This window comes from Myotis brandtii, unplaced genomic scaffold, assembly GCF_000412655.1.
Source record: "Myotis brandtii unplaced genomic scaffold, ASM41265v1 scaffold1163, whole genome shotgun sequence".
Taxonomy (NCBI): domain Eukaryota; kingdom Metazoa; phylum Chordata; class Mammalia; order Chiroptera; family Vespertilionidae; genus Myotis; species Myotis brandtii.
In genome coordinates, this window is record NW_005354025.1 from 241,405 (window position 1) to 266,053 (window position 24,649).

Here is a 24,649-nt window from a genome sequence, read left to right on the forward strand (position 1 = left end):
TCTGCTGGATCTGGAAGGTCACACGGAGGTTTTGTGGGGGAGGGAACTGCTTGAAGTGAGAAGCACTGACAGCAAAGAAACCTGGGTCTTTGTCTGGGCTCCTCTCCTGATGGGCTGTGTGACATGGGGCAAACCATGCCCCTCTCCGATCCTCACTTTCCCTCCAAGTACAGATGACAGTGTTGGACCAGGACAGCATTTCTTGAATCCTCCAGGGCTCCTGTTCATTTATTTTTAAATGTATTTTTATTGCAGTATAATTGACCTATAAGGGTAAGGTATATCACGTGTTGATTTGATATACTTATACTAGTATATCCTATATAATCCTATATAATAAAAGCCTAATATGCAAATTGACCAAACGGCAGAACAATTGGTGGAACAACTGGTCACTATGATGTGCACTGACCACCAGGAAGCAGACGCTCAACACAGGAGCTGCCCCCAGCCTGCAGTCCCCAGGCCAGCCAAGGCGGGTGCCAGTGGCGTGATGGGGACTGGGCCAGTCTCCCCAGATAGGCCCTGATCACCAGCCAAGTCTAGGGACCCTACCCATGCATGAATTTCATGCATCGGGCCTCTAGTTGTAATATGATGGCCGCTGTAGCATGAACCGACACCTCTATCTGTCACATAATTATCATTTTGGTTTTGGGGGTGGGAACAATTAAAATCTAGTCTCTTGGCAACTTTAACGTCCATAATACAGTGGTGCTGTCTCCGATCACTCTGCCATGTATTAGATTTCCAGGCTTATTTATCCACTAGTTCTAAGTTGCCCTGAACACCATCTCTCCTACTGCCCCACCCCCCGTCCTTGTAACCATCAGCCTACTCTGTTTTTATGAGCTTGGCTACTTAAAATTCCATATGTAAGTGAGATCATACAGTCTTTGTCTTTCTCTGTCTGACTTATCTCCCTTAGCATAATGCTCTCAACTTTCATCCATATGTTGCACATGGCAGGGTCTCCTGCTCCCTCGTGGCTGCATAGCACTCCGTTGTATACACATACCACACAACTTCTGCATGCGAGAAAAGGAAACCCCCGTGAACTGTTGGTGGGACTGTACACTGGTGCAGCAACTATCCAAAACAGTATGGAGGTTCCTTAAACAATTAACAATAGAACTACCATGTGATACAGCAATTCCAGGGCTGGGTATTTATCCAAAGGAAATGAAAACAGGATATGGATGAGATAGCGGCACCCCCATGTTCATTACAGCATTATTCACAACAAGATCGAGAAACAACCTAAGTGCCCATGGATGGATGAATGGATAAGAATGTGGTATAGCCCTAACCGGTTTGGCTCAGTGGATGGAGCGTCGGCCTGTGGACTCAAGGGCATTCAGATCAAGGGCATGTACCTTGGTTGCAGGCACATACCCAGTGGGGAGTGTGCAGGAGGCAGCTGATCGATGTTTCTCTCTCATCGATGTTTCTAACTCTCTATCCCTCTCCCTTCCTCTCTGTAAAAAATCAATAAAATATTTTTTTTAAAAAAAAGAATGTGGTACATATACACCAGGGATCTTGTTTAAATGCAAATTCTGTGTCAGGAGATTCCTTTGGGGGCCAGGACTCTGCATTTCTAACAAGCTCCCAGGTGGTGCTGACGTTGGACCACGCTTTGAGTACAGGGGCAAAATGAGCTCCACGTTCGCAGTTCTGTGTCTCTGTTCACTTCTATGTTCAGTGCACTTTCCCCTGACGGTGCCCACACTCCTGAGAGCGTCAGCTCTCGCTGGAAGACAAAGATGTTATGAAGACCTGAGGTTCTGGATCTCTGTAGGGTACTTTGGATTCGAGGCTTTAATATTGTTGGCAGCCCCTCTCCTAGGCCCCCCCCCCCCCCTCTCTCTCTCTCTCTCTCTCTCTCTCTCTCACACACACACACACACACACACACACACACACACACACACACACACACGAGCCCTGAGGCATGGGGATGTATAAAAGAAAAATAGGAATGTCAGTGACAATCCAGTGTGGTTTGAAGCTTGTGTATCACCTACTTGAGATGCCAGGAGACCCCCTGGAACAGGGCTGGCCAAATGGATACACAGCCCCTCACCCCAGGGGGACCCCGAGGAACCTGAGAACCCTCCCATCTCTCCCTCCCATCCCCTTTGCCTCTGCAATTGGCAGCATCTAAAATCCCAGCAGTGGCCTCATTTCACTGGGTCTTGATAACTTTGGGGACCCTAAGGAGCTTCTGTTAAAATAAAAATTTCTCAGCCAGAAATTCTTTAATATTTGCCAGAGCTCACTTTATTGGATTCCTTTCCCGGAATTCCAGAGGGCCCCTGCTTTTACAGATGGTGAAATTGAAACCAAGAGGGGGAGAAGACTGGCCCAAGTCACACTGTGGGCCAGCCCTGAACCCTGCTTTCTGGCCAGCCTGCGGTTCCGATTCTTGGGCTCAGGCCCCTCCAGGCAGGCAGCTCTGGATTATACTTTGGGAATCACTGACATAGTGGCTTTGAGTAACTATGAATTCAGACATGAACTCAAATCCTAGATGATATTGAAAGTAAATATTTACTGAGCACCTATTATATGCCAGGCATTGGGACTGCAACTATGGCAAGTCCTTATAGTATAGAGAGAAGGATTTCCTGGATTTACTGATATTTAGAGCTAACTTTGATTGCTACGTGTCAAGTCCTGGGCCCACAGGTTGCACATATATTTGATTCTCATAACAACCCTGTGAGGTAGGTATTCTTATGATTCAGATAAGAAAAATCCAAGCCCAGAGAGTTAGTTGCCCAGGTTCACACAGCTGATAAATAGCAGAGCTGGGATTTGAACCCAGAGTGTCCGGGAGCACAGCCCATGCTCATAACCACCATGCCATGAGCTTATTAATGACACCACCGAATCCTCCCAACAACCTCACACAAAACACAAGGTGAGGTTTTCCCTCTACTTTCAGAGGAAGAAATAGAGGACCGGAGAGGGTAAGTACCATCTGGACAGTTGTGCAGCCGTGCATAGCTGGGTTGACTTTTGAATCTAGGGCCCAAGCTCTGAGTGACCTCGAGCGGGCCACAGCACCTCCCCAAACCTCAGACTCTGTATCCGGAAAATGGGGACCCCTTGTCTACTTTCAGAGTCGTGAGGATTAGATGAGATAACAAATGTGAAGAGACTAGCCCGGGGCTGGGGCACTCATGGCCTCTGAGGGGATGTGGCAAAAATGCTAGCACAGTGTTAGTCTCTGCACGGCCCTCCCCTCATCTCCCCACAGAGGGCACCCCTCCATCATATTTAATGTCTCCATTTCCAAAAGGAACCCCAGAGGGCAATGCTTGACCCCCAAAGGAAGCTGATTAAATGGAGAGCTTTTAGGAAGCCTGGAGTAGGCAATTCTTCCTGCTTTTTAACAGCTTTATCGACATATATTTCACATACCATAGCACTCGCCCATGTAAAGGGTACAGTTCAGTGGTTTTTGCTGTATTTACAGACGTGTGCAACTATCCCAGTCATCTAATCTGAGAGCACTTTCAGCACCCCCGAGGAAACCGGCCCGTAAGCAGGCTGCGGAGCGGCACCGCCTAAGGGAGAAGCTGCCCTGACAGCGGTTTGTAGGCAGCCGGGCAGATGAGTTGGGTTGTCTTGGGGAGTCCTCAGATCACACCTCCAAACAACTGCCTATTTCTCAGCCACTAGAGAGAGGTCCCCGGGGCACAGTGTGTTCCACTCACCAGTCCTCAGGTTCAAGAAATACTGCTTTTTTTTCCTCTATAGAGTAGAACAGGGGCTGCCTGAGTGTTTTGGAGAGTAGAGGATGGGGGCGGGGAGGCAACTATGTCCAAAGAGAAGGTGGGAGATGAGGTGAAGGTGGGGGAGGCAGGGCTGTGTCCCTGTACTTACCAGCTCTGCTCCCGATTCCAACCAGAGGGGTCTTTTAAAAACGAGAATTGGATTGTGTCATCGCCTGCTCATCCGTGTTGTGTCCCCACTCATGCTCTTCCTTCCAGCCCCACTGGCCGCTTTCCTGTTCTATTTCAGAGCCTCCGTTAGGCAAGTAGGAAAAGGTGCATCCTCTTGGTGGACAAACTAGAGAAAGGATTTTGTTCCCCCAACCTGACACCCGTCTACAGTGCAAACCGGTACAACTGAACTTGGTAGTTCTGCCTTGCACGTCCCAAGCATCAGACACACAAGACTTTGACACCTGAGAGGAGTGGAAAGACCATGGGCTCTGAGGGCAGAGAGGGTGGGAATCCAGCTCTGCCACTTGCAAGCTGCGGACCCAGGGAGAGTGACTCAATCTAAGAGGACTGGCCACTTCCCACTTTGGGGGGTGAGAGTGCCGTGGGGTTAAATAAAATCGTTCCTGTGCTGTGCTTGATCAATGACCCTCCCTTCCCCTGTGGCCCCAGAGCCTCTACCTCCATTTGTCAGAGGATTGATGGTGTTAGCAGAAGTGTGTACATTTTTCTTTAAAAACACCTTTTATCCGCTTTTTCATCACGACAAACGCTTTTGTCTATTTTTATTATCACCAGCCTGGATGAAGTCTGAACAACAGATTCCTAACTTGTGCCCACCCCCTTCCACTCTTGCCCCTCCAATGCTTTCAGAAGTCACAAGAAAACATTTTAAAAGCTAACCCTGGTCATGTCACCCCACACCCCACTGACTGCTTCAAACTCTTCCTCACCCTTCTGGTCTCAGACCAGATGTCAGCAGCTCAAAGAGGCCTTCCAGAAATGCTCAATCAATTTGAAATAAAATGCTGTTAGAGCCCATCTAATGGCCTGAGACAGCCACACCTGCTGTTCCATGGCAGGACCTATCCTGAAGCCCCGGAGGAGGCTCACTAAGAATTCAAGGACGGTCTGGACTGGTGACCCGGCTTCCACGCCAGCCTGGAAGGTCATGGGGAAGGGCTAATTGCAGCTGAAAATGCGATCGACTGAAACCTTCAATGGCCTCTGTCCCCTGGCCCAGTTCTACTTTGGGCCCAAGGGCTGGGCAGGAGAGGAGAGCACAGGCAGCGGTTCTCAACCTGTGGGTCGCAACCCCTTTGGGGGTCGAATGACCCTTTCACAGGGGTTGCCTAAGACCATCGGAAAACACATATATAATTACATATTGTTTTTGAGATTAATCACTATGCTTTAATTATATTCAATTGGTAACAATGAAAATACATCCTGCATATCAGATATTAACATTATGATTTATAACAGTAGCAAAATTACAGTTATGAAGTAGCAACGAAAATAATTTTATGGTTGGGGGTCACCACAACATGAGGAACTGTATTAAAGGGTCGCGGCATTAGGAAGGTTGAGAACCACTGGATTAAGGGAACCATCATCCTTGGGCCCAAGTGTGGGGCAGGGAAAACAGGCTTTGCAGGATAGCTGTTCAACAGCGACACCAGGTGGCAGTGGCAGGAACAACAGCCCAGTGGACCCATCTACACAGCACTCAGACATGAGAAAGCAAGACTCTCTTTGGACTCTTAGCCAGTGTCCAAAGGGGAGCAATGGCGCCTTTTGCTAACAGAGGCATGTGGGGGCCCAAGGTAGTAACTAGAAGAATGAAGAGGTGACTGTATCTGTGCTGTACACTGATGCCGCAGGCCATGCTGGGTACAGCCAATGAATGAATGAATGGACATAAAACAAGAAACAATACCATCACACAGAATTCCACATTTAAAAAACCCAGGTGTTTCTCTTTTTCGTTCGTGTGTGTGTGTGTGTGTGTGTGTGTGTGTGTGTGAAGCACAAAGAGACATATTGTGGTTACACAACTGAAATGCAATTCCTGGCGGAAATGTCTGGGCAGGCTCAGCTTTTGAAAGAAGCTCATAATCCCTAAAATACACAGCACACACTCTCCCAAGCAACAAGGCTCTCCATGCTTAGGTCATTTCTAAACCTGAGTTCAGAGACGTTCGCAAGGGTCTCTGGGTCAAGAGCTAGAGGGGGCGCCTGGAGAAAGGTGGCCCACAGGCCTGGCGGGAACAGTGTTGACAACCCCTCCGCGGCTGGTGCGCTGACAGCCCCCGCACGGATGGCGACTTCAGTTGTAGAGAACATCTGCTCCAAACAGCAGGAAGTTCTAGGAAGAGACACAATGCTGTCAACAGCTGGAAGAGCACCCCCGTGGTGAGGGTGGGGCTGCCGGGTGGTTAGAAGAGAACTTTGGGAGAGGGCAGAGTGGTGCTGACGCTGACAGAAAGGCAGGAGTGAGGGGGCACTCGGGGTCGCGCCTCTGGGGTCTGCACATCACAGCGCCCCTGAATGTGTCAGCAGCTCTCAGACGTGCAGACCCCCAGGCAGCTCCGGGGCCTTCATTTGTCACCCCGGCCTCATGGCAGCTCAAGGGAGCCCTTGTTCTAGCCAAGGTTGCCAACCCACTTCCCTGCTCCTTCCTGCCCTTTACTCAGAACTTTCATAGGTGAAGAAATAAAATGGTGCCATGGGGTCATTATTTCTTTTAAGGATGAACTTGGGGAAAGGTGGGCAAATAGGAGATGTGTTTCCTCTGCTCTCTCATCTACTTTTCTCCATTCTCTTCGTCCTATTAGTTCCCTAGTCTAAAGAATTGGGGGTTGCTTGGATGTTGGAAATGAGGGAGGGCAAGGAATCTGGGTGATGGGGTTTCCCATGGGGCCACGAGGTTATCAGGAAAGACATTGACTAAGGTAAGGAGGGCAACAGGAGGCGATGGTTTGTTGCAGAGCGATCAGCTTCGCTGGGACAGGCTCGGGCCCCGGGGTGGCATAACGGTGGCCACTGAGCCTGAGCTGATGGCCGTGACCAGGGAAAGCCCATAGTGGGGAAGGCAGAGCCTGGGCAGGAACCCGGGGAACTCCCTGGGGGAAGGAAGGGGAAGCAGGAAGCAGCGAAGGAGACTGAAAGGCCCCAGGGAGAGGCAGCTGGCAAACAGGGAGAGGGGGCTCTTTGAAGCTAAGAAGACTGCTCCCAAGAAAGGGTAAAGAGTGCCCGATGCTGCTGGGGGTCAGGCTGGGAGAAGGGCAGGAGGAGGTGGCCCGGACTGGTATCTGAATTCGCCAGCCACTGACCAGGCTTCATACCCACAGACGTGGAATGACGCCGATGCAAAAGAAGAGGCATGCAACAATAATTAAATGCAGCCGCGAGGCTCTATGGCACCGAGGGAGTTCCATTTTTACCAGGTGTCAGGTGCGAATGATGCAGCCAACAGTGAAAAGCAGGGACCTGGCCCTGGCCGGTGTGGCTCAGTTGGTTCGAAAAGTCACTGGTTCGATTCCTGGTCAGGACACATGCCCAGGTTGCAGGTTGGCTCCCTGGTTGGGGTGCGTATGGGAGGGAACCAATCAATGTTTCTCACATCCATGTCCCTCTCTCTCACTCTCTCTCTCTTCCTCTCTGTCTAAGAAAATCAATTAAAAAATACATGCAGGGACCTGGCTTTGGATCTGGACTTCATTAAATAGCCACGTGGCATTTCTGCGTCTTGGGCTTCCTTCTCTGTTTATCAAGAGCGCCCACCTTCCAGGGGTGCTGTAAGGGTAGAAAGTGCTTGGCACGGGGCTTGCATAGGGAAAGCTTTTCAGCACCAGTTGCGGTTGTGGAGGAGACCGGGTGAAAAGAGACCTTTGGGACTCACCTGGTAAGACTGAAGCACCAGGTTGAAGAGCTGGACATGGGTGGGCAGCGGGAGAGGGTAGCCTTTCTGCAGCCTCTCTGCAATGGAGGTTCAGGAAAGGATCAGGGAGGAGACGGGAGGAGATGGGGCCAGGTGGGCGGCCTCCCTGGACTGGAGAGAAACCTGGGACCCGCGCATTCCCGCCCCATCACCCAAGCTCACGTCCAGGACCTGAGCAGGCCTCCTGACCACGATCCCCCTGCTGAGGGTGAGCACCCTGCTAGTGGACACCAGGCCTGGGTGGCAACCAGGGGGCGCTGCTCACACGGGTGTGGACGGCCTGTGGACATGTGATTGGGGGTATCTACTTGTGGTTGCAGGAAGCCCCTCAATGTTTAGGATAAAATCAGAGATGGGCGGTGGCCAGGGATCAGCTCTCCGACACCACCACGTTCTGAACTGGAACTCAGGACGATGCTAAATTCAAACCTGGTCTCCTAGGTCATTATGAAGCTACATGTGTCAAGGTGGGAGGATGAGTCAGACTCTATATAATAATTTGTTGTCTTCATTTATTGTTTGTAATAGTCTAGTCACATGCTATGTGGGCCTCTCTGTGTACCGTCGCCCCTGGCTATGCCAAGGTTAGTGGCAGGCTCACCAGTGTGGTGAGCATAAGACCTTAGCTGGGACCCTTCTCCCCTGGCCTTCCTCCCAGAGTTGGAGAAAGGCCAAGGGCTCTGGCTTCAGAGGTGGGATGAAACCCAAGCTCCTCCTCTCACCTGCTCAGTGGCCTGGTCATTTAACTTCTCTGACCTCCTCCCATGAAAGCAGGAGATATTAATAATCCCCCACCTCATAAGGATCAGATGGGCACTTAATAAGAATGCCACCCACGCGGAGTTCCGTTTTTTTCATTCCGAATCTGGGCCAGGTGCCATCTGAGGTTCAGTTGAGGTGACCACCCCTCAGCCCCCACAGCTGGAGCCAGGTGTTAGGTGGCTCTAAGAACTATCCCTACTACTTCTCCCAGGACTAAAGCTCAGGTGTTTCTGCAAAGCTCCTTACCGTTAACCTTGGGAAGCACAGTAGTGGGCACAATGTAGTTCATGATGGCCTGCAGCAACTCAACCTGGAAACCAGAAGGAGGACGGCACCCACGTCAGGGCATGCAGGCAGCGCGGTCTTCCATCACCCTCCCTCCCACGCAGGGCACCTCCCAGCTGGAAAAGGCTGAGAGATGGACCCAAGGAATGTGAAAACTCTGCAGCTCGGTCAAGGTCACGGAAGTGGTCTCTAACTCTAAAGGTTCCAGGGGCAACGCAAGTTCTAGACCAGTGATGGCGAACCTATGACACGCATGTCAGAGGTGACACGCAAACTCATTTTTTTGGTTGATTTTTCTTTGTTAAATGGCATTTAAATATATAAAATAATATCAAAAATATAAATCTTTGTGTTACTATGGTTGCAAATATCAAAAAATTTCTATATGTGACACGGCACCAGAGTTAAGTTAGGGTTTTTCAAAATGCTGGCACGCCGAGCTCAAAAGGTTCGCCATCACTGTTCTGGACTATAAGGTGCAAGGCAGAGAGTATTTAAATGTGAAAATGCGGGCTAGAGGGCACACTGCTCAACCTGTCCCAGGGTTCTTCGGGGATGTTCATCAAAAGCCTTAAAAATGTGTGTATTTGGTGGGCTGCAAGCATGCCTCTAAGGCATTTATCCTGAGGAAGTGACTAGGATGTGGGCAGAAACAGATGCAAGGATGCTCAAAGAGTGATGACTATAACAAAAACAATGGAATACTACTCAGCAGTAAAAAAAAAAGAATGAAATTCTGCCATTTGTGACAACATGGATGGACCTGGAGGGTAAATAACTCAGACAGATAAAGACAATACAGCATGATTTCACATATATGTGTGGTCGCCAGAGGGGAGGGGGATGGAGGGATGGGTGAAAATGGTGAAGGGGGATATAGTCACTTATAGTGTGATAAGTTGGCACGGTGACAGATGGTTACTGGACTTAGTGTGGTGATCACATTGTAAGGAATATAAATGTCAAGTCACTGTGTTGTACACCTGAAAACTAATATAATATTGCATGTCAACTATACTGTAATAGCAATTGTTTAAAAAGCAGCCTATATGTCCACATTTGGGGAGCCATCTGGAGGACAGGGTGGCACTTTGATGCTAGGAAACTACACAATTGTTATGCATGACAGTGTAGAAGTATAATTATAATCACATATTTATGATATTTTTCGAGTAAGGAAAGTGGGCTGTGGAAACCACAGAATTACATTTTGTTATTGGATACGCATAGCAAAAGGTGAGGAAGGATATACTTCAAATTATTAGCTAATGGGGAAATTAGGAAATGGTTTTTATTTTCTTGCTTTTGTAAACCTGTAGGTTCTGATTGTTCTATAATGTATATGTTTTGCTTTTGCAATGAAAAAAAAAGTCAACTATAATGTAACACCCTCAAGAGCATTGCCTGCAGTGGTGACATTTACAACTTGTAATTATGCACATTTTTGTTTCTGGAACAATTGAGTCTCTTCTCCCAGGCTGTAATTCTCTGGGCTCATCAAACACGGTGCCCTTCTTCCCATGAATCTAGGAACTTAACATTTTTATTTTCTGCAGAAGCAGCAGTTGGTTGCCCACTGAGTCATCACACTGTGGTGCCTTAGCACCAGTGATGCCATGAGAATACAGTGATGTAGCTTTGAGCCTTTTTGTTGTTGTTGTTGTTGTAATCTCTCATCAGATGGAAAGGGCTGGTTGGAGTTCCATCGGATTTGGAGGGACATTGGGACGGTCTGACTTGGGGGTTGCACCCACTTGGTGGGGGTACTGGGGCAGTGCCGTAGACCAATTCCAGCGTGTCATAATTTTAAGAGTTTCATCAAAAGGTTGATGAGACTTGGGGACTCAACAGGGTTGAGTCACACATGTAGTCACCTGTTGGGAATGGCTAAAGGCATTTCCCCAAACCTGAACAGGAAACTGATTGTGGCTGCCAGACAGTTAAAGGGCATCTTAATCTACATGTTATTGCCTCCTACTGGCCAAACACCTGAACAGCCGCAGGCTATTCCCCAAACTGACAATGCTTCTGTACCCTTTGAAACCTTACCCTTTGAAGTGTATTATCTCCACCTTGCCTTAGGACAAATTGTGTTAATAAAAGCAAGGGTCCTAGACAGGGAGGGAGTCTTCAGTTCCTTTAGCTGAAGGTCCTCTGACCCCCAATGCCTTTCAAAATTATTAATCTCTGGATTCCTATGTCATCTATGTGCAGCCCCTTTTCCAGATTCCTGAACCCTTCTTGATGCTGGGACAAGAGCCCCGGCAAGGCAGGAGATCCAAGGAAATGTTCTCCAGTGGTTCACCAAGAGGCCACGCGTAGTAAGGCGCTGTGGACAGAATCTGCATGCTGTGGCGTCTAAAGGGAGTCACCAGGGTGATGCTCACTCAGGGCAGCTGTTGAAGAGCATTTGAGCTGCTACTTACGTGGGCAGCTCACCAGCAGGGCCCTCCTTGGGCGAGGGAGGCAGGGGTGAGTCTACTGAATGATGGTCAGGGATTCCAGGTAGTGGCATCATCTACCTGGGCTGGTGAGAACCCTGCTCCTCTCCCTCCCACCTGCCCTTCTCCATCTCAGTGACTTTGCCACTCACCCAGGTGCTCAAGCCAAAAATCTAGGTGTCATTCTTCAATGCCCTCTCCCTCATCCCATACATCATATCTCTCATCAAGCTTGGCCTGGCCTGGCCAGTGTGGCTCAGTGGTTGAGTGACGACCCATGAACCAAGAGGTCACTGGTTGCAGGCTGGATCCCCAGTGAGGGGCGTGCAGGAGGCAGCCGATCAATATTTATGTTTCTACCTATCTCTCCCTTCCTCTCTCTCTCTAAAGTCAATAAAAACATATTTTACAAAATTTTAAAAAAGGTTTTGTCTGACCTTACTTCCAAAGTACATGTCCCCAATCTATCATCTTTCTCTTTCTTCCTGGCCTCGTCTTCACATGGACAAATGTACCCATCTCCCCATTTATTAATGTGGTCTAACCTTGTCCCCAGACTCCATTCTCCTACTCCCAGCCTGGGGCAACTTTCATCAAGGTACAAATCAGGTCATGTCACTCTGTATGAAACAGTTCATTGCTCCTCACTGCCCTTCAAACACCATCTGCTCTAGCCCAGAAGGCCCAGGTGAGCCAGCCCCGGGGCCTTTGTCCCTGCTATTTCTTCTGCCTGCGGCAGATCTTCCCCCTGCTGCCTCCCTCAGCCCAGATATCACCTCCTCAGAGAGGCTTTCCCTGGTCACACTGTCTAACCCTCAACTGTCTCATCACTGTCTACCCCACTTCCGTTTTGTTTTTCATAGTGCTGATCTTGACTGAAGTAATCTTCCTTTCGTATTGTCTGCTTTCCCACTATGATGTGAAGCTCTAGAAGGGGTGGCTTCCCTGTCTTCTTCAAGAGCATATCCCAACACCTGGAGCAGCGCCTGCCATATAGCAGGTGCTCAGTAAAGTAATTCACTTGTTCATTCAACAAACATTTACTGGGCAGATTTTCTATACCAGATTGTGCACATTTAACTCCAATGAAGCCTCACCACATTAGCTCAAGTGGGAAGGATTATCCCTGACTTGTGGGGAAGGGCTGAAGTTCCGAAAGGAAAGTGACTTGCCCAAGGCCCACAAAGCTCCTCCCATCATTACCTCGCATGCAAATTGTATGCAAATGACCAGTGGCCTCCTGAAATGATGCCATGAGCCCAGTGGTCTTCAGGACCATTATCTCAAGATCAGGGGAAGGAAGGAGCCTCCAAGGGCCTCAGACTCACCGAGAAGGGGCCGATGTCTGAGTGCTTCAGTTCCAGGAGCAGCCTGTGAGAAGGAGAGGGGCGGCTGAGACACCATTTTCCTGACTCGTACGAGAATTTAGTTACTGGGGAGGAAGGGCCACTCTGGTGAAGGCTGCTTGGTTTCCCCTCCCAGTAGTCATCCCCCTTCCTCTGGTCACAGCCCCCGGGTTTTTCCTTTGAGGAAACCACCCATTCTCTACACTGTCAGTGGTGAGCTGGGGGTGGGCTGGCCAAGGGGCAGGTTCCACCTCCCTGGCCACAGTGATTGCTTCAGGGTTGGCCCTGTGGCTCATGGCTGGCCCAAGGAGAGGTGGTCTCAGCTGGAAATATTGGCAATGAGATGTTCTTTTTTCTCCAGGGAAATCAGGAAGCTGCTGGTGACCATTTCTGTCACCACTTGGCGATAGCCTTCTGGAAAATGAAGCCAGTGTCGGGGATAGCAGAGCCAAGAGACGAGGGAGTCAGAGTCCCAAGGACATTACTTAAGCACCTGGATCCACCCTGGCCTGAAACCCTTGGACTTTTCAATTGCCTGAGCCAATCAACTATCTCCTCTTTACAGCCTTTATGGCAATTTAAATGTGATCTCAGAGAAAGGGGGAAATAAATGGCCATTTATTGAAACCCCTATCATTCACCCTGCTGAGTACTTTGTCCCAATGAATTCCTGCAAGACCTCAAGAGGCAAGGGCCATAGCACTGGCATGTTGCAGATGAGAAAACTGACACTCAGAGAGGTCAAACAACCTGCCTGAGGCCACACAGCCGACAATGAGCAAAGCAGGATTTCTAATAAGTCCCCCGGAGGCCAACACTCTTGTCTCCATTACCTACAAAGTTTGAAAACTCACTCTTGTTCACCAAGACTTAGGAGCCCCAGGACCCCAGCCACCACCCAGCTGCGTCCTCTCCGGCTCCTGTACCTGAGAGGCCCACGGGAGCTTCAAGGAACATTAAATCCACCTGTTCCCAAAGCAGTAATACTTCTCAGAAGGATGTCACAGAAATGAGCAGCATAGAGGCCTCAGGGACCCATGCCAAGGTGAAGAAGGACACCTCCGTGCCAGGGCGAAGGAGGACATGGGCAGGAGCCTGGGTCAGGACGCAGTTTAACCAGCGTGAGTGTGAGTAAGAGGTCGATGCCAGGTCTAAATGTTGGGGCCACGGCATCTACTCTCTCGGGGTGTCTTTCTTTTTCTTTGTGTCACCTCTGTCCACCCTCTTCCTCCTTTTGTGTCTCTCTCTTATGTGTCTCCCCATCTGCCTGTCTGTCTCTCACGCTCCGTCTCTCTTTCTTGATGTCTCTTCCTTTCTTCCTTTGTGTGTGTCCCTCTCTCTGAATGTCTTTCTTTCTCTGTCTCTCCTCCAATTTCTGTGTTTCTCTTTTACTGTGACTCTCTTTTCCTTTTACTTATCAAGCACTTATTTTTATCCCTTGAAGTGTTCCAAACACATCAACACATATTAGTGCCTCATTTCATCCTCACGACAATGCTGCTGTGAAGGAGCAATTCTTGGGCTTTACAGTCAGGGACGCTGAAGTTTGGAAAGTTTGTTGCTTACCACAGCAACCTGCGCTTCCAATGCAGGTGCCTGGAAGTCAGACACCACGCTCCCACACTTCCTCTGCTGGGATTCAGCCCAGCACATGGACCTCAGTCTCCCAGCGGGGGAGGGCTGACAAGGTCCCAAGGATGGGGGTGAAGTGGGTTTTCCAAGTGCCAAGGAAGGCCGGGAGTGTGGGGTGGTGGGGGGCTGCTGTGGTTCAGTGTGGAGTGGCATCAGCCATGAGTTGGCCACGACTGAGAGGTGCCTGGTACGAGGGACTTTCAGTGCCCCAACTGGGACACTCCGGGCAAACTGAGATGGCTGGTTACCCTATGCCCTGTGGCCTTGGGCAAGTCACTTCGTCTCTGAGTGTTGGTTTCACTGTCTGTGAAATGGGAACATTGTGCCCTCTGCACACTGTTTGAAGCTTCAATGTGATGGGTGAATGGGAAAGCAATGGCATAGTACTTGGCACACTGTAAGGTCATTGCTAGCCCATGGACCCCACGAATGAATGGGCAGCTCCATCCCCCTGACCCACAGGTCCACTTACTTGTCCAAGCTGAGTTCTCCCACAAGCCTGTCGGACATGGCGCCGACCTCCACAGAAGCGTTCGCGCTCTGCAAAACAACAACCCAGGAGGTGAGGTGCTGGCCCAAGGCCTGGGGGCTCTGGAAGGCCTCCATGGCTGGGAGGGTCAGCTTGGGGTGGGGGGTGACCTCCCTTTTACTTCCTCTTTGTTGATGAGTCCTGGGCTGGGACCAAGTACCATTTTCTCCCCGGTTTCTGAGTCCATGTCTGAGTCCCAAGCTACTTGTGAGTCAGGCCCTAGGCCAGCCCTATTCTCACAGCCATTCATTCATTTATTCATTCAACAAATATTTGGTGAGTTAGAAAACCGAGCTTTCTGCCTCAGCGACTCTGTGAGAACCCATTTAATCTGCAAAGTGGGGAAAATGGGTCTCAGCTTGAGACTGCGCAGACCTGCTGCAGCCTTTGAGTGCCTCCTGGTGGGAGAAAGTCTGGCCTCACTCCCAGCGGCCAGAGTGGGTGCCTCCGAAAGTTCACGGGGAGACACAGTGATCACATGAGTGAGTGCACAAATCAACAATGGAATAAAAACTTGAATAAGTGAGGGATTGAACATACCAATGAAGGCATAAACAAAGATATGTGTGGATGAATACATAATGAATGAAAGAACAAATATACAAATGAATGATCAATTGGACAAAGGTATAAGTAAATGAATAAATGAATAATAATGCATGTATAAACCAGAAGAGATATAGCATATTTCAAGTTAGCAATCTAATGAATAATTGAATGAATAAATGAATGAACAATACACAAATGCATAAATGACTGAAGATATGAGTGAATGAATCAGAAACAGTACACATACTTCAAACCAATGACGAATGAATAATTGAATGAATGAGTGCCTGCAGGAGCTCAAAGCAGTTAGTGTAATGGCTCTGGTCACAGGCCTGCAGCTACAGAGTCCAGGTTTGAATCTGGGCAGGATTCACACGGTCCCCTGACCCCGAGGGCGTGCTCTCAGCCCTGTCCAGGGCTCCCCATCTGCCCACACCCTGGAACAGCTTACCATGCCAAGCAGGAAGAGAGGGGCCAAGGAGGAGTTCGGGAGGACAGCGAAGGCCTGGGCCTCCAGGACCGGGGTGCAGGCAAGGCCAGCGGGGGACACAGTGAGGTGCGGTGGAGAAGAGACTCTGACGAGGAACTGCATGCTCATGTTGGGGAACATCTTGGCCAACTGCAGCCCCCGGTGGGGACAACCAACAAAAGGGACACTTTTACTTAAATGTTCCTAAATCCTGTCTTGTCCTGGCCCTGCATAAACACCTCCAATGTCTTCCCATTGCATTTTGACTAAACCCTGAGACTGCATGATCTGGCAGCTGAAACCCTGCCAACCCCACTCTACACACCTCCAGTGCCAGCCACCTGGGACTCCTGTTGTGCAAATAGGACCTGCTGTTTTCCCCAGACCCTTTGCACTCTCTGTTCCCTCTCCCTGAATGCTTGTCCCTCCATTCTTTCCCAGCTTGGCTCTTTCCCTTCCCTCAGGTCTTAGTTCAAATGGCACCTCCTCAGAAAGCAGTGGTGGCTTCAAGGGGGAATGAGGAGGGATTTGGTGACACCCCATCTCTGCTGGCCTGCAATCCTCCCCAGGTAAACTCAAAGTCTGAGTAAAAATAATGCGATTGTTATGCAAATTAAGCTTCAAGACAATTCCCTCAGCTACCCTATCAGTCACACCTTCAAGTATCACTACTGAAGAGGCTGTTAGGACTAAATACTTGTGTCCCCCTCATCCCCAAATTCATATAGTATATTGAACTCCTAATCCCCAGTGTGGCTGTATTTGGAGATGGGCTTTAAGGAAGTACAGTAATTGCAATTGAATGAAGTCATCAGGGTGGGGCCTTGCTCTGATAGGATTAGTGTCCTGTAAGAAGAGACCCCAGAGAGCTCCCCCTCTCCGTAAGTGCTCACAGGAAAGGCCATCTGAGGACCCTGTAAGAAGGCAGCCATCTATCAGCCAGGAAGAGAGCCTTCACCAGAAACCGACCCAGCTGCCACCTCGATCTTGGACCAGAACTGTGAGAGGTAAATTCCTGATGTTTAAGCCACCCAGTCTGGCGTTTGGTTATGGCAGCTGAGCTGTTTGAAACAGAGGCTTTCTTTAGCCGCCTTGTCTAATGACCTTATCAACCTGTTGGCTTCCCTTATCACAGTCTGCATTTCTTTTTTTATTGTGTTGGGTGCCCGACTAATCATTTTCTCTCTCCACTAGACTGGAGCCCCGGGAAGGCAGGGATATGGTCTTTCTGGCTGGATACCCAGCCCAGGGCCCCCAGCACACAGCCACTCTCACACCTGAGCCTTTCTGTTTGGGGATGGACTTTGCAAATTACTGCTACCCTCTCAGGCTGGACTACCCCTGGATCTGGAGGGGGCTCTCCCAGCACCCCCGGGCTGACGCATGAGCTGACTACAGTGGGGGTGGGAGTGGGGGGGAGGCAGGCCTTTTCTTACCTGGGGTATGAGGGTTCCAAAGTACTTGGTTGTCAGTCGGAATTTGGATTTCTTTGGAATCTGTAGCAAGAAAAGAGAAGAAAAAAAAGATTCTGGGGAATTATGTTCTAGATTAGGGGGCAAATTCCATATGAGGGCAAGAAACAGAATATACAAACACATGGCCAGACCTATAGGACAGTGGAACAATGATCCAGGGCTTCTGCAGCAACCAACCCAGGACAGTCAGGACCGGCTCCGTGACTGCCAGCTGCCCAATGTTTTTTGCCCCCAAAAGTCAAATATGCTCTTAAACCAATCGTATAGGATGCCCAGCTTCTATTAACCCACACCCAGCTTCCCCACACGACAAGCTCCGTAAGCGCACACCTTCGTGTCCCCCTCATCCCCAAATTCATGTATTGAAGCCCTCCCTTTCTCTCACTAGGAAGCTTTCCCACCCCGCTGCCTGCCTTTGAGTCTTTGCCAAATGCAAGTGGTGGCTGACCCCCTTGCCCTACAGAGTTCTCATTCGGGTGGTCTTCATTCATTTCCACAGGGGGTAGGCGGGGCCTCAGCATCCCTGTGGGACCTCTGCGGGGAGGGAGAATATGACATCTCTTCCAGGAGAGGCACAGGAGGAAGCCCATGTGGTTGGTGATGGAGTTGGATCAGGTTGCACCTAGACCTGGAGAGGATGGCCATCTCTTCATTTTACAGATGGGTAAACTGAGTCCTAGAGCGGGACTCAGCCATGAATATATAGAGACAACGAGGAGGAGGACAATCATGGTGACATGATGCTGAGACTGGATTACAGAGCCTGGCATAAAGCAAGGACTCAGTGCTGGCTGTCACTAGGAGCACTCCCACTGCCAAGTCTGTGCTGAGTGCTTCCCATGCATTTCTATCTCATTTAATCCGCATCACCCCCTTTGGAGGCAGATACTGCTATTGGTGTTTTACAGATGAGGAAACTGAGATTCTGAGAGGTGGAGGAACCGGCCGAAGGTGACCCAGCTGGAAAGGAGGGGCCAATTAATATTCGAACTCAGGTCTGGCTGACTCAGGTCCAGACCTTGGTCTCCCCAGAGTGAACAGACTCAAATCCAGACCGTCTGCTGCTCTTCCCACACCCACCCCCGGCCCGGACGTACCATGTCATCCTTGAGGGTCAGGTTCAGAACTCCAGCCTGTTGGTACACAAGCCCAGCCGTATTGAAGAAATAGTCGGAGATGCCCAGGTACACCATGTGGTCATGGTCCATGGGTACGGCCAGCGCCGGCGGGGCGAAGGGAGGGGGGCTGCGGTGGGCCAGGCTGAAGAACTCCCCCTGGGGGTGGAGGCGACAGAGTGAGCCTGGGCATCCTTCAGGCATTATCATTCAACATGTTCATTCCAGGAAAAATGCATTGAGGATACCAATCATGCATTCGCAGAGGAGAAAGCCGTGGCCAGAAACTAACAATAGCTCCAAACGTCTCCTGGGGGCCACGGTCCACGTGCTTTTCCCACCAACCCTGTGAGGTAGGTGCGATCATGCTCATTTCACAGGAGCCCACACTGAGGCACAGGGAGGTGGAGAGGCTGGCCCAGGTCACTCGGGTAAGTGGCAGAGCCGGAATGGAACCCCGGGCATCGGGGGTCCAGCAGCACACTCCCCACCATCCCATTGGCTCTGCCTCAACCTTGCCAGGAAGCACAGAAATTCTACTAAACGAACAATGAGTTCTGTTTGTTTTTTCATCCATCAACTTAGCAGCAATTTCAAAGAGAGAGGTGAACTGTTGTGAGTATACTTGTACTTTATTTTATTTGTAATATATTTTTATTGATTTCAGAGAGGAAGGGAGAGGGAGAGAGAGATGGAAACATCAATGATGAGAGAGAATCATTGATTGGCTGACTCCTGCACACCCCACACTGGGGATCAAGCCTGCAACCCGGCCATGTGCCTGGACTGGGATTTGAACCCATGACCTTCTGGTTCATAGGTTGATGCTCAACCACTGAGCCATGCTTGTACTCAGTATACTTGTACTTTAAACCCACCCTATCCAGTTTATGGTAAAAGCATTCACAGGCTTAGAGAATATATTTTTACTAGTAGCCCTGTGCACGAATCCGTGCACCAGTAGCTCTCTGCAGGGCCTGGCCGCTCCACACCCACTGCCCAGAGGCTCTCCACGGCCCAGAGGCTCATCTGCAGCTGGTGTGGAATGCTTGCCTTGTTGCCAGGACGACGAGGCAAGCGTTCCCTCCCCAACCCTCCCCCTGCCTCTCCGTGCCCGCTGCCCAGAGGCCCTCCGTGGCCAGGGTGGAACACTTGCCTCGTCATCGTGGCGACGAAGCAAGCATTCCACCAGGCCGCTCACGCTGCCCGGGACTGGGGACTCCGGCGGGGCTGAGAGGACTGGGCGCCACCATCTTTGTGACAGAGCGACAGCTAATTTGCATATTACCCTTTTATTAGATAGGATATGTTTCTGAAGAGGAATTTAGCCACACACTGCAAAAGCAAATAATCTATTTAGCTAAAAAATAATAATGTTGAGTTATAAAGAAGCAAATTGTAGATGAGTACATATGGTCAGATACTATTTATGTAAAATTTAATGGCCTACAAAACAACTGTGTAAGAATTACAGACACACGTAGGCAAGAAGGACATGCACCGACGTACTCAGTGTGATTAATTCAGGAGGGTGGGATGGCAGGTTTGGAGAGGGGGCCCAAGAGGGCCTGAGCTGTTTATGTCTACAGTGTTTCATTTTTTAAAAAGTCAGAGGCAAATATGACAAAATGGTCATATTTCTTTTTGTTTTTTTAAATCCTCACCTGAGGATATGCTTACTGATTTTAGAAAGAGGGGAAGGGGGGAGAGAGAGGAAGAGAGGGAACAACGATGTGAGAGAACATCAATTGGTGGCTTCCATAGCATCCACCCATTCAATAAACACTTATTGAGCACCTACTATATGCCAAGCACAGTTCTAGGTGCTGCACATACAGTAAAGAACAAAGCAGTCACAGCCCCTTCTCTTTCAATCCAAGTGAGTGACTGTGTGTGTTTGTACGCACGTGTTAGTAATAAATGCCGCTGAGAGAAATAAAGCAGATATGGGGCAGGAGGAAGGAGCTAGTCAGTGACACTGGTCTGAGAAGGCGTCTCCAGGGAGAGAGGATATTTGAGTAGAGACTTGAAGGAAGGAAGGGAGAGCTGGGGGGGGGGGGGGGGGGGTCTCTGGGCAGAAGGAGTGGCCAGGGCCGAGGCCAGGGATAGAGCAGGCCGAGTGTGTTCCAGGAATGACAGGAGGCCCGTGTGCCTGAGCAGGGAGAAGATTCGGATGCGGGTGGTTGAGGAAGAGAGGAAAGGGTGGAGTCTTTGTAAGGTTTGTTTCCCAGGATGATGGGGAGCCCCAGGAGTGAGGGTATATGATTGTTGGTATAAGTCTCACCTTCAGCTGCCCATCCAGCGTCTCAGTCGTGGCTATCGGTGGTGCCAACAGTGAGTAATCGATCCCGGCCACCTTATCTATTTTGGCTGTCACTAGAGGGAAAGAAGACGGATCATGAGCTGGCTCCCTATGGCAGCGTCTTTGGGGCCTTTGATGTGGGTCAGTATCCCCTAAAGTTGAATTAAGAACTGTAGTGCTTGTTCCGTTTCCACCTCCTCCAGGGAGCCCACCCGGAGCTCCCTTTAAAAGAAAATGAATCCACACCCCACATTCACAGCCATCATCTACCCCCCTTCTTCCAACAGCCCCTTGACGAAGCTAAAACACAGGGTAAAGGAGCAGAGAAACTTGGGCTTGCATCAAACTCCATAAGACCTTGGCCATGTCCTATTGCTTCTCTGAGTCACTTTTTGTCATTTGTAGAGTGGGGTGATAGCAGTGGCTCACGGTGCTGGAGGACTAAATGAGAAGAAGGTGTATGCCCTATGCCCTGTACATGTTGGGGCTCAAACACAGAAGGCACCGATATTAGCATCAATAATACCCCAGGCTGAGCCCCGGCTGGCTCAGGTCTGAAAGGTTTCTGTTTCCCAGCAGTAAACAGTACAAATTAAATAAACACCGGTCCCTCCTTTAGCCCTTTCTTCCTATGTTAGAGGCTCAGAAATGGCAGCCTGTCCAAGGCAAGATGGCACGGAACTGGGACTCAAATACAACATATTTTTCCTGCCTGGCGTGGCCAAACCCTGGACATTGCAACTGCACTGAACATCCCCAGGATGGGCTCTGTCCCTGGAGGGGCTGGGTGGTGCCTGGAACAAGGTAAAGCATCATCGGTGGGCATAAGCCACATGTTTGCCACACCAGGCTTCCAGGGAGGGAGTCCAGGGCAAGTCACGGCTCCTTTCTGAGTCTCAGTTTCCTCGTGGTAAAATTGGGAGAATGTGCAAACTCAGTGGGTGTGGTGAGGACATGGAGAGACAGTTCTACCCGGTGCAAGGCACACGGTGAGCTCTCGGCCAGGGGAGTCCTCCCCCACCTACTGTGGCTCTTCACAGTTTGCCAAGCACTTGGGGACAGAGAGAATTGTCTTCGTTTTAAAGATACAGAAACTAAGGCCCAGAGAGGCAAAGTGATCAGTCTCAGATCTCAGGACAGTATGTGTGTTTGGCCTCAGAGAGCTGAGGGCGTTTGGTTGCAGGGATAGGAGAATACGTGGATGTTTTTTCACCTCCCTTCTGGACTTGCCACAGGACCTGGCCCAATAGGGATCCAGTGTCAACTGCCATGTGAAATTAATCTGTACTGCCCCTTCACACCTAGGCCCAGGCTCCATCACATTCTTCCTATCTCCCTACCCCTCAACCCCTTCTACCTCGGTCTCCTCGACCCCATCTAGCACTCACCTGGCATTGTCTGGAAATAAGGTTCCAGCTTGGAGGACACAGACTTGGTCACTACCTGGCAGATCTGGTGAGAACAAAAGAAGTGATCAGGGAGGACTTCCCATAGTGTAAAAATGTTCTTTGAGAATAATGATCTGGACATGCCTTGCTTTCCTGGAATGTTTCCTTGAAAATCATGTAACTAATCCAGTTTCCCTTTTCTCTTTGGCCACCAGGAAGCTCAGAGTCCACTATGTAGCTTAGAAATAGTAACTGTATATGACTGGATGACCTGCACATCTGCATTTTATTGACTACTCGAGTGTGGAACTTTCTTATTGTGTATTTATGTTTTCTCTATTTTAACGTGGGACTTTTTTGTTTGTTTGTATTTATCCATTTGTTTTTGCTGCCTCAGATCCTTTGTGGATGAGGCGGTGAGAAACAGGAGGTGGTCAGGGTCAACCTTCTCCGGTCCGTGTTTCTGGGAGCAGGGGACAGACCTCTGCTCAAGCCTGGGCACACTCACCTTTTCTGAGTGTGGCCAGACGGACACTCCCTGACCTCCCTGCCCCTCACATGACTCTCAAGGAAATAAGCACAAGTCTGAAAAGTCCTGGGTCACATGCTGATTTTGCCACCGAGGGATAACTTCATTTTTCTAGACCTGTATTTTCCAATCTGTAAAATGGAGCGTGACAGCTTCTATTTTCCATTCTTGCCACCCCCCATCAGGAGGTGGGGTCTGTGAACTCCCCCCTGGAATCTGGGGGAGGGGGGCAGGGGCGTGGTAGCAGAAGTGACATTGTGTAACTTCAGAAACCAGGCCATAAACGGCTGTGCAGCTTCCACTTTGGCCTCTTGAAATGCTGCCTCTCTGGTCGCTTCCTCCGGGAACCCAGGGACATGCTGTTTAGCTCCATGGAGAGGCCACGGGTAGTTGCTCAGCTCAGCAGTCCCAGCTGAGCCGAGCCTTCAAGGGTCTCCAGCCCAGGCACCAAGCTTTGGGTCTCCCCTGATGGGACCCAGTCAGCAAGGAGGAGAGACAAGCTAAGCTGCCCTGACCTGTTGATTCCCTGACCTGTGAGGATTATAAAGTTGCAGTTGCTTTATGACATCATATTTGGGGCTCTTTATTTCCAAGCCAGACATAGCTGGAAACAGGATAAAAGTCATGGGCTTCCCTAACTGAAGGCATAGGGGCTGGGGGCGGGCTGGGGTCAGACAAGCCCCCACCTTCACGATTGGGACTTGCCCCAAGTGTCTGGTGACTTTTGCCTCAGTCTCCCTGGTCCTCACCTTTCTTGACTGTTGGGCAGCCCCTGGCAGGTGGGCCACTGTCTCCCAGAAATGCCCTCCTAGCGTCCCAGGACCCAGGACTCTCCCCGCTCTCCGCCTGTCCCTTCCCTCGCTCTTCCCCGGACACCGTGTGAGCTCCTCTTCCCTCTTGCATATCGGAGCTCCTTCCTCCTGGGCTCCCTGTGTCCGCTCACAGGTTCCCCGGAGCCCTGCCAGGCGCACCCAGGCCCCTGCTAGGCCCACCACGTCCCCTGCACCTGTGTGAACAGCTCCCCACACCCTGCAACTCTCCTGGCCTTGCTCCCAAGCGCCAAGGAGTCACAGTGCCAGAAACAGCCCCAACCAAAGAGGACTGAGGGTTGGTGGCTAAATACCCCAGCTTCCTCTCCGCTTTGGGGTGGTTCTGAGGTGTGTGCCCCACGGTTCCTGAGAATCGCCCACAAGACTGAGCCCCAGTGTCCCCAACCCCAGTGCTAGTCCACTCAGAATGCCCACCCTCTTCTACCCCCTCGCTGTTCTTTGTGGGATCCCCTCCCAATTAATGTCTTGCACCCGAATCTCTGTCTCAGCACCTGCCTGGGGCGGGGGCCCAAGCAAAGTCACCTCCTCCCTGCTCCCAGCATGTGGCCAAGTCCAGGGTGAGCTGCCCATGCTTCTCCCTGGAGCGCCAGCCTGAGGGCCCAGCTGCCTCCTGGCCACAGGCCCCCAAGGCCACCTTGTCTCAGCCAAGCCCCTCAGGTTCTTACTCCTCCTCAGGGCTGTCCCCACCGCCATCTGTCCAGAGGGCATTCACACTTCCCTTCTTCCCCTTAGTCCAGTGGTTCTCAACCTTCCTAATGCCGCGACCCTTTAATACAGTTCCTCATGTTGTGGTGACCCCCAATTTCATTGTTACAAATTGAACATAATTAAAGCATAGCGATTAATCACAAAAACAATATGTAATTATATATGTGTTTTCCGATGGTCTTAGGCGACCCCTGTGAAAGGGTCGTTCGACCCCCAAAGGGGTCGCGACCCACAGGTTGAGAACCGCTGCCTTAGTCAATCAAATTATTTTATCTGGGGGAAGGAGGGAGGGAACCCGGAGGGAAAGGGAAGGAATAAAGGAGGGAGGAAACTTGGTTTCCTGAAGTGTGTTTCCATCACCTAAGACTCGGCATGTCCCAAGAGGACTTGGAACGTCATTCTCTGGGAACCTGTGCCTCTTCTCCAAGTGGCCCAGGGGTGGGAAGGACAGCAAATCTGGTAACTGGGGCCGGCTGGACACCTGGGCTGCTTGCCCATGGCCACTGGTTTCCAGTGCTGCTCGCCCATGTGCCTCCAGATGGCTCCAAACCACAGCAAATCACATCACAGCCTGCAGCCTGGCTCCCTGCTGCTGCCCCTCTTCCCTGGCTC

At 50.4% G+C, this 24,649-nt stretch overlaps 1 protein-coding gene across 1 annotated transcript in view; it reads right to left on the reverse strand.

Moving 5' to 3' along the window:
- Positions 1 to 5,269: 5,269 nt before the first annotated feature.
- The window catches only part of LOC102256636 (bactericidal permeability-increasing protein), a 28,371-nt gene continuing 8,991 nt past the window's right edge, over positions 5,270 to 24,649 (reverse strand). Inside the window, exons 6-15 of the mRNA XM_005858247.2 lie at positions 21,971 to 22,034; positions 20,565 to 20,656; positions 18,263 to 18,439; positions 17,127 to 17,186; positions 15,673 to 15,840; positions 14,616 to 14,683; positions 12,494 to 12,536; positions 8,686 to 8,749; positions 7,639 to 7,715; positions 5,270 to 6,102 (exon numbers count right to left, since the gene is read on the reverse strand). Coding sequence (XP_005858309.1) covers positions 6,064 to 6,102; positions 7,639 to 7,715; positions 8,686 to 8,749; positions 12,494 to 12,536; positions 14,616 to 14,683; positions 15,673 to 15,840; positions 17,127 to 17,186; positions 18,263 to 18,439; positions 20,565 to 20,656; positions 21,971 to 22,034 — 852 coding nt within the window. The 3' untranslated portion in view covers positions 5,270 to 6,063. The remainder of the gene's footprint in view (positions 6,103 to 7,638; positions 7,716 to 8,685; positions 8,750 to 12,493; positions 12,537 to 14,615; positions 14,684 to 15,672; positions 15,841 to 17,126; positions 17,187 to 18,262; positions 18,440 to 20,564; positions 20,657 to 21,970; positions 22,035 to 24,649) is intronic.